General features: G+C 45.7%; 1 protein-coding gene across 3 annotated transcripts in view; it reads left to right on the forward strand.

Moving 5' to 3' along the window:
• Window positions 1-8,525, forward strand: part of LOC116050924 (apoptosis-stimulating of p53 protein 2-like) — a 29,775-nt gene extending 21,250 nt beyond the window's left edge. For 2 of the 3 annotated variants that reach the window (XM_036000530.1, XM_031301143.2), the window contains exons 11-18: window positions 72-178; window positions 410-776; window positions 1,501-2,222; window positions 2,421-2,558; window positions 4,206-4,339; window positions 5,298-5,464; window positions 7,325-7,524; window positions 8,290-8,525. In XM_036000530.1, the coding sequence (XP_035856423.1) occupies window positions 72-178; window positions 410-776; window positions 1,501-2,222; window positions 2,421-2,558; window positions 4,206-4,339; window positions 5,298-5,464; window positions 7,325-7,524; window positions 8,290-8,331 (1,877 nt within the window). In that variant the 3' untranslated portion in view covers window positions 8,332-8,525. The remainder of the gene's footprint in view (window positions 1-71; window positions 179-409; window positions 777-1,500; window positions 2,223-2,420; window positions 2,559-4,205; window positions 4,340-5,297; window positions 5,465-7,324; window positions 7,525-8,289) is intronic. The other variant, XM_036000531.1, reaches the window with a different exon arrangement.
• The last annotated feature ends 1,475 nt before the right edge of the window (window positions 8,526-10,000 follow it).

Here is a 10,000-nt window from a genome sequence, read left to right on the forward strand (position 1 = left end):
AAATCCAATCAGATCTGATTTAAAACTCCCAGTAGAAGACGTCCGTGTTGATGATCTTACTCCTGTTTTAGGAGGTAAGGCCCTCACAGATCAGAGGAGCCTCTCTGGGTCTGAGGTCCCGCCCCCTGTCCCCTCACGGACCAATCACATCGCTGAGAACCTGCTCCGGGACAATCAGGTATCAACAGTCTCTCACACATTGATTTGGTGGAATCAGAAGAATTATTGATATTATGAATGTGTTTGAATAATGTGAGCTAGCAGTTAGCTACCGACTTTAACTATGAGTGCAACTTTCATTTTTGGTAATTTGGGTTATTGTAGTTTTTTTATAGGCCTGTGTATCATTATAAGTATTGTATTATCTCTGAGTATAATGTTCTTTATGTCCGTGTTATCTCACCGTTAGTTTCCGTCCGAGACTTTGGGTCCGCCTCCAGTTCCCAGTAAGCCCAAACCGTTCTCCCCGTCGGGCTTCTCCACGCCGCCCTACAGCACTGGGACCTTCCCCGGGAAGGCGCGGCCCTTGGGGGGCCACCTCCGGGCGCCGGGTGTCCTCTCCAGCCACAGCCGCACGCTGCCTCTGCCCGCCAAGCAGGAGAACCCGCCGGCCGCCGCTGTGCGCCCCTACACCCCCGACCCCTCGGAGGCTCCGCCCCCCGTGCTGCAGAAGCCGCAGACGGTGGCGGCTTCGTCCATCTACTCCATGTACACCCAGCAGGGGAAGGGCTACCAGCCGGGCGGCCAGGGCACCCTGCCCCGCAGCCAGCCCCGAGGTATCCAACGCTCAGACACATTAGCTAGACATCGTCTTTCCCCACAATATGAATACAGTTTGATTATAACTTTTATGTTGTTGGTAACCACTGAACTGGGAATTATGTCTAAAATACAGGCCCAAAATGAGGCCCTAAGGCCAGAGAAATCTGACTCCAATTACATAATGTAATTCCCATGCCTTCTTTAATCAGACTTAATGTTTACCAAAACACAAGGATCAATCTGATCAAAGTTTACAGAGTCCAGCATAAGAGATACAACACAGCAGTGGGTTCACAAAAAAGAGACTAAGTTTCCCTAGCAACAGACATCAAGTCAGAGATGGTCCACCAAGTTGTCCTCCGAATTATGAGCCTTGATCTGTTCTCTCCCTCAAGCTTTTATCCAATCCTCACAGGGGGTGTCTTCTTGTTTCTTAGACAGAAACTGGTATCTTCACGCTAAAGGGACGGCAATAGTCCCGACCAAGCGTGTTTACTTATAGCGCTAAAGGAGACTTTAAGAACGACAAAGGCACCTGACCAAGCGTCCAGATTTTAGGAGATGGGTGTGAGAACCTGTTGGTTCATCAGAGGTCACCCGGAGCCACTTCCTCAATGACTGCATGCAGCCCTTTTGTAACACAATGCACTTTTAACTGTTCGCAACTTTTATTCCACACCGTTATGTTTGGTCTGTTGTGGCTGCCTCTGACTCCCGTGTCTCCCCCCCTCCTCCCAGTGTACGGTAAACCGGTCCTCCCAGCCAGCGGGGGGCAGCTGTCTGCCACCTCAGACGTCATCCACTCTGGCTCCGCGCCCGACGCCAGCGAGGTCGACAGCAGTTTCCCGGCCAACGGCGAGGGCAGCTGCAGCGGTGTCGTCGTCGCGGAGACGGCAGAGCGTGCCACGCCGCGGCCGCTCAGCCCCACCAAGCTCCTCCCCTTCCTGTCCCACCCTCACAGGAACCCCACGCTGCACCACGCGCCGCGGCCGCTGAAGAAACGCAGCTCCATCACGGAGCCCGAGGGCCCGGCCGGCCCCAACATCCAGAAGCTGCTCTATCAGAAAACCACGCTGGCCGCCATGGAGACCATCCCCATGGAGACGCTGGGCCCGGCGGGGGTGTACGTCCCGCCCCCCGAGGAGGGGACGGGTGCCGCAGGTGCGGACCCGATGCCCGGGGTGGACGACATGCAGCCGAGAGCCGGGAGCCCGGAGGCCCCGCCCCCTCTGCCCCCGCGCTCGCCGCTCTTTAACCCCGCCTCCTGTCGCTACGGCGACGAGGAGGAGGAGGAGGGGGAGGGGGCGTGTCCCCCGACCTCGGCGCATCGGGACTTCTTTGCCGACGAGTTCCCCCCCTACCCGCCCCCCCCGTACCCATCCTGCGGCGACGGGGACCAGGCAGACGACCCCCCCGATCTGCAGCCGCCAGAGGTCACCGGACAGGTCGCCGCGCCGCCGGTGAGTGCTTCCTGTGAGACGGTTGTCAGGGCAACGAGGCAAATATTCTGATTGATGCTTCGCCACTGAAAGGCTGTGTCTGACGACTCTCCTCTCTCTCTCTGTCTCTCTCTCTCTTTCTCTCTCTCTCTGTCTCTCTTTCTCTGTCTCTGTCTCTGTCTCTCTCTCTCTCTCTCTCTGTCCCCCCCCCCCTCTCAGGGTAAGAAGTCTATCCTCCGTAGAGCTGGCTCTGAGCGGACTGACCCCAGCGTGCGGGTCAAGTTCAACCCTCTGGCCCTGCTGCTGGACTCGTCTCTGGAGGGCGAGTACGACCTGGTCCAGAGGGTCATCTATGACGTGAGTCGTCCCCCCTCCCACACACACACACACACACACACACACACACACACACAGACAGACAGACAGACAGACAGACAGACAGACAGACAGACACACACAGACACACACACACTCTGTACATCCACAACGCAGAGAGTAGCGTGATATTTAAAGAATCATCTCCATCAAGTGCTGCTTTTAAAGGACAATTCCGGCGCAAAATGAATAAAAATAAAAATAATAATAATAACAGATGTGTAGCCCCTCTGTCTCTCTCTGGGACATGTTTTCATGCTAATCTAATGTGATTGTAGCTTGAAACAAGCTAGCGCAGACCACTGATTAGTTTACAACGCTAGTATTCAGGGCACAGAGAAAGTAAAAACAAATCTCTATTTCTATACCACTAACAAGGCTCAAAATATCACCACACTTCCACGGTAGCATAATGAGGGTCCCTACATGTTAACTGAAGCATTGAGAACTTTGTAAGTGTACAGACAGTTTATTAAAAAGATAGATTATACAGACAGTAGCGTTCTCGTATACTGTCTTTCTAAACTATCTATTTAATAAACTGTCTGTAGATTTCAATGCTTTGGTTTATATGTTAACATGCGGCGGAATTGTCCTTTAAAACAACCCTGTATATATATAATATAATAGTATTTGTATTATAATATTATGCTTTTCTGTATTGATGTTATGTCTATAATATTACATGTCGGATGTTTATGTTAAATGTGGCCAAATCTTCAAATGATCAGGAAAACGTATTTAAAAGAAAGTCCATATATGGTCTTGTCTTGCAGGAACGTTACAGTGTTAACCAGTCCTTCCAGAGAAATTCAGAGTTTTTTTGTGATTGTTGCGGGCTAAAATCCTTGATTATGCGTCACGTTTTCTTAAAAAATGCGATGGAATATGCGGGATATTTATGTAATTTCATGCGATGAAATTGCAGGAACTTTTTAAAACTGCGGTTCCATCGTGGCTTCATCGCGGGGTTTGCAGCTTTTCGATGATGTTCACATCTCGTAATTACGTCACTTCATAACGTTCCCATGACAACAGGGGAAAACGGCTGCTCTTGTGTGAAGTAAACGCAACATTTTTCAACTTTCTGCTAAGATATATGTGTGACTTTTTTACAACGAAAAATAACAGGGGATTATGAAATCATGCAAGCCCCGCGAAACGGCAATTTATGCGGCAAAAGTGCGGCGTATTTGAAAAAATGCGGCCCCCGCATAAATATGCAGACTTTGGCTGATTATGCATTGAATTATGAGATCACATAATCACGTTTTTCTGGAGGGACTGATTTACGTTACATATCCTGCTACATGTAGCTAGATGCTAACATCAAGGAAAGCTGCAGATGTTGTTCATTTCTCCCAGTTTTCGGGGCCACATTCCTGCTGGAATAAAAACGTATTTAAGTGCTTTTAATTTAGTCCCAGGTTGTGTTTTTATGTACTTTCAAAATGAGACATTTCAAATCTGTAATTATGTCTATTTGGAATTGTAGTTTTAGCGTAATACTTTAGATGAATGTGACTTCTGGGAATGTGTTTTTGGACCGGTTTGAGCGTATTGAACGTTGACACGACATGCTAGAAAGCAGATGAAATAAGAAGCCGGTGCTCCCCGTGCGTCCTGCAGGTGGACGACCCCAGCATGCCCAACGACGAGGGCATCACGGCGCTGCACAACGCCGTCTGTGCCGGTCACACGGAGATCGTCAAGTTCCTGGTTCAGTTCGGGGTCAACGCCAACGCCGCCGACAGCGACGGATGGTGAGTTGGGAACACGACGACGTCGCGGTTTCACAGTCCAGAGAAAGTCCTTTTAGTCTTGAGTTGTTCCCTGAAGAACATCCCAGTCAGTCTAGTCAGAACCAACCGTTCTGGCATGATGCGTTTCAAGTCGCTTTTTCCAACTTTCTTGAAGCCTTTTTTTGTGTTCTTTTTTGTTTTCCTACATTTTGGTTACTTTCCTGAAGTTTTTGCTGCTTTTTTAGAAGTTTTCGCCAGAGGCGGTTCTAGACAAATTTTACTAGGGGGGCCAAGGAGGGGCCAGTGTTTAACCAGGGGGGCACATTAAAAAATAGCAACAAATGATATTTAAAGATTATATACTTTATTTTACTTTAAAATCATATAAACATTTATTTTGTACAAGTGTGAGTGCAGGTGCAAGAGAGGTAGGGCCATAAAAAATGAAAAATGTCTACATGCATATAAAATATGTAGAGTCCATGATGACAGAATACTCGAGCCATGGATGGAGATTAGACCAGTTTGGCCTGAAGCTCCGTCTCCTGTCCCCCATCAGACTGGTTGGGATTATCTTCAAGTTGGGCTGGACTGGTACATCATTCCTGGACTTGCTGATATCTGTAGAAAGATGTACAGTAAACATGAGCACAACTACAACATGTATTTACTTATGCATGTATATCTGCATGTATTTCAAAATGTAGGCCAAGTATTTACTTAAAAAAAGAAACATTACAGCCGTATTGACACAAAAAATAATTTACAGCAGAAAGCACTATTTTAAGGACACACAGGGGAGGCCAGGGACATGTCCACGCCACTGGTTTTCGCTGCTTTGTCCGACGTTTTTGCTGCTTTCTGATTGGCTCGGTGTTGTTTCTCCAACCGAGAAGACTCCGAGCCTTTTTGGATCAGTGAATCAAAGCGTGGGAGATGGTCCAGACCTTCGTCTCTCTCTCTCTCTGTCTGTCTGCAGGACTCCGCTCCACTGCGCGGCCTCCTGTAACAACGTCCAGGTGTGTAAGTTCCTGGTGGAGTCGGGTGCGGCGGTGTTCGCCACCACGCACAGCGACATGCAGACGGCTGCCGACAAATGTGAGGAGATGGAGGACGGCTACGCCCAGTGCTCCCAGTTCCTCTACGGTGAGACAAAAGGAGTCTACGGGGGATCTGGATCCTGAGGGAGGGGTTTGGGGAGTTTAAGGGGTCACTGGGAAGCCTCTAAGATCACCTGAGGGGGTTTTGAGAAGTTGTTGAAGGAGTTCAGTAGGGGTGTGCAAAAAAATCGATTCGTATTGGAATCGTGATTCAAGCTCTACCGATTCAAAATCGATTCATATTTAAAACATATGTCCAATAAAGTCCTTTTTAATTGTATGTCTACTGCAATCACATGATAGATAGATAGATAGATACTTTATTGATCCCCAAGGGGAAATTCAAGGTCCCAGTAGCTTAAAGACATCACACAACATACTCATACATCATAAACAGGATGATAAAATAACAAATCAATCCACATGGATAATATGGACAGTAAAAGATACTAAATAAACTAAATAAAAAATCCACATGAATGTACTAAGGGATGTAGAAGATATATATATATATATATATATATATATATATATATATATATATATACAGAATAGTATCGCAATATTTTCCGTGGCAATACAGTATCGATACACAGACTCCAAGTATTGATCTATTATTATATATGTGTTGGTCAGTTTGTCTGCTTGACAATCCCATTTTGCAGCAATAAAATTGAAGTGAGATGAAGAAACAGAGAAATGTATATTTTTAGATAAAACAGATGTTGACAAAGTTTCCTTTTGGGGACATCATTTGAAATTGGGGAAAAATGTGAAGTTGGAAAAAAGGTAATAAATTGCAATATATATTGCAGAATATTGCAATTTGTTTAAAATCGCATTAATATCGTATCGTGACATAAGTAGCGCCACGGTGTCCATGTTCAGACAGCACTCGCTGCTGTTGGCCATATTCGGACACTTCCGACCTGACGCACTTTCCGGTCTTTTCGCAGAACTTTACGTTTCCGATCATCACAAAAACGTTAGCAGAATTGATCTATACCCATCTAACAATCTACATATGAATTTTCCTATATGTACGTGTACATTTAGATGTCTAATTCGTATATGAAAGTGACTTTGATGAGGAAAAGAAGTACGAACGCTCGGGATCTTTTCCTCTAAAAAGTTTATATTTTTACTGGAAATTAAGGAGCTTTTATTGCATAGTTCAGAGTTGTTGAAGCATGTTAGTTTATTGTGAAGGACGGAAGTACTATCCGGTAGTTTTGACAGCATTAATGGGACTTAATACCCCCGAAAGACCAGCAACGGCCAGTGTTTAGCTAGCTAGCTACAGCGAGGAGATATAGGGGTGTCCGGTTATGGCCGAGGGTAGCGTACGGCTAATTCACCGTTGATAGCGTACTTTAGCCGGCTCTTGTAAAGTAAAAGCTAAAGTAAACAGTTCAAACTATATACCGTTAGAAAGGTAAGAAGTTACACTTTAGTTTTACACCATTAAATTAACTGAAAACATTAGTAGATCATTTATATTTGTATTTGAACAGATATTTTGATAGAACGTTAGCCAATAAGTGTCCGAACGTGGACACGGTGACGCTATTGTGATGATATCGTATCGTGAGGCCTCTGGTGAGTCCCACCCCTAATAAATAAATAAATATATATATATACACACATACATACATACATGGGAAAAGTAAGTAACTATATTAACATACTGTGAATCGTTTTTGAATCGAAAATTGATATTGAATGGAATGGTGAGATTTTCTGAATCGGGCACCCCTAGAGTTGAGGGAGATGGGGGTCCCAGAACCCCGTCTCCATTTCCCCTGTAATATCACCAGACTACGCTGTAATCCATATTGTGCGTTCGATAAAGTACAGCCCTGTGAGCGAGTGTAATTGCTGGTGTGTGTGTTTTGTGTGTCGGCAGGCGTTCAGGAGAAGATGGGCGTGATGAACCGCGGCGTGGTGTACGCCCTGTGGGACTACGAGCCGCAGAGCGAGGACGAGCTGGGCTTCAGGGAGGGCGACTGCATGACGGTGCTGAGACGGGAGGACGCCGCCGAGACCGAGTGGTGGTGGGCCAGATGTGGGGACCACGAGGGCTACATCCCCCGAAACCTGCTGGGGGTGAGCTTAGTGCTGGGCAATATATCGATATTATACCGACATCGTGATATGAGACTGGATATCATCTTAGATTTTGGATATCGTAATATTGTCATACGACACAAGTGTTATCTGTCGCAGGTTTTTATGGCTGGATTACAGTAAAGTGATGTCATTTTTTGGAATTTACCAGACTGTTCTAGCTTTTCTATTATTTGCCTTTACCCACTTAGTTATTATATACACATTAAAGGTCCCATGGCATGAAAATGTCACTTTATGAGGTTTTTTAACATTAATATGAGTTCCCCCAGCCTGCCTATGGTCCCCCAGTGGCTAGAAATGGTGATAGGTGTAAACCGAGCCCTGCGTACACACATTCCGTGCCACCACCACGTAATGCGCTGTTAACAGTTCGTGATCATTTCACGGAATTCTGTGCGACCAGGCTGGCTGTGGAGGAAGGTCTGAAGAAATTACAGTTATATATCATATATCACTTCCTGTCCTAGGAAATTAAATGGAAACCGTAAAACAGGCCGGTGACACAGTTTAAAAAATATATAATGTCTTGATGCCCAGCCTATCTAAAAAGAAGAGTGTGATGTCCTGCTCTGTCCGTTGAGGGAATTGAACCGCTGACCCTGCCGGCGTCTGTTTTAATCAGGTCTCAAAGGCAGCTCTGAGAGTCCCGTTACTCAACAGGCTTAACGTAACTAGTTCCAGTATTACAATGTTATCTCGACGGCGTTTTAATGAAGAACTCTCCTCTCTTTTATTCCCCAGCTGTATCTGAGGATCAAGCCGCGGCAGAGGAGCCTGGCTTAACCCGCAAATCCTTCCAAAAGACCCCGAAACCTCGGGAGGAGGACTGGAATCCTCCGGACGCAGAATGTCACAGACAGATGTTTTCTCAAACTACCTTTTTTTTCTGTTTTTTTTTTCAATCTCAGCACAAAGAATGTCCCAATGATCAGAAGTTAATCTGCATTATGTGGTCTAATAAAATCGGTTTATTCAAATGTATCAGCAGATATTTGTCCTTTTGCTGATGAGTCATATCGGGGATTGTTTTCCTGGAAACAAAATTAATGAAAATTCTTTTGGGTTGTTTTTATTTCTTTTTGAACATTTAATTTTATTGAATTGAAAGGTGACAGCTGGCATTAAGACATGCGGAGAGAAAGATACTGCGGCGACAGTCACAAACTTGTTCCTTAAAGTGTTCATATTATGCTTTTTGGCTTTTCCCCTTTGCTTTATTGTGTAATACATCATTTTTGTGCATGTTATAGGTTTACAAAGTGAACACTTTGGAACACACGTTATAATGCTCGCCTAGCTGCTAGCATGGCACGCCCTCATACTCTGCTTCTGACTGGCTAGTAGTCCTTACCTAGGTACTGTCAGGGCCCTCATACTCTGCTTCTGACTGGCTAGTAGTCCTTACCTAGGTACTGTCAGGGCACGCCCTCATACTCTGCTTCTGACTGGCTAGTAGTCCTGATGTGTGTGTGATGCTAAGCTAAGCGTAGCCGTTCTGGACCCAATGATCCATTTTTACATCCTTTGAAAAACATTAATAATTTAACAAATAACAGAAGGAATATTTCAGGCATGTTGTTCCAACAGTTTATTTATTAGCTAGAAGGACAGTCGGGAGAAACCAAGCGATGAAGCCGCTCTTGAATATCTTTAAATGTCCGTGTGTCCGACGGACGGCCGTCTCACACTCTGACCTCTCGGCTCCATGAGCTGATCTGCTGGCTGGCATCGACGCGCGGCGCATGCAGACTTCAGAATACAAAGTGCAAAGTCAACGGCAACTCTGTTTGAAATGCTACACGGGATCCATGGAAGGTACATTCAATATTTAAAAGGTTTACAATTGCACAGAACCTCAGAGAAATAAGATTAAAAAAACCAACACTGGAAATATCACTTTAGACGTTAAATGAGAAGAGCATGCAGGTTATGTTTAGCTGCGATAAGCTACATCAAACCTACCGAACAGGAGCTCAGGGACGCTCAGAACCAACTGGGAACCGAGATGCAAATGCTTCAGAGTCCGTCATTTGTAAATAGAAATGTTCTGATACATTTTTATCCTTCCAGTTACCGATTCTGACACCTGAATTTGCGTCTCGGCCGATACCGACGAAATAGAGGAGACGCTGAAATGATCGCTGCAGCCCAACGCTGAGCCAGGTCGTTCAACAAAGATAGAAGTCCTGTCCCATCCATACAGAGGGAGTAGTGTACAGATGTTAAAGTCAAATATATATAACACGCTGGTATCGGATCAGGACTCTGTAGCGGCCGATACGCAAGTTGTGGGATCGGAATCGGGAAGGAAAACATGGTATCGGACCAGATCTCGAATGAACACGCTTCAACAGAGTTAAAGAAGCTGAACGCACGGCATCACGTACGCTACAGCTGCCAAGACATTGTTCAGCTGCATCGCTTTATTCCCCAAAAACACTTTCACTGAGGC

This window comes from Sander lucioperca, chromosome 4 (assembly GCF_008315115.2).
Source record: "Sander lucioperca isolate FBNREF2018 chromosome 4, SLUC_FBN_1.2, whole genome shotgun sequence".
Taxonomy (NCBI): Eukaryota; Metazoa; Chordata; class Actinopteri; order Perciformes; family Percidae; genus Sander; species Sander lucioperca.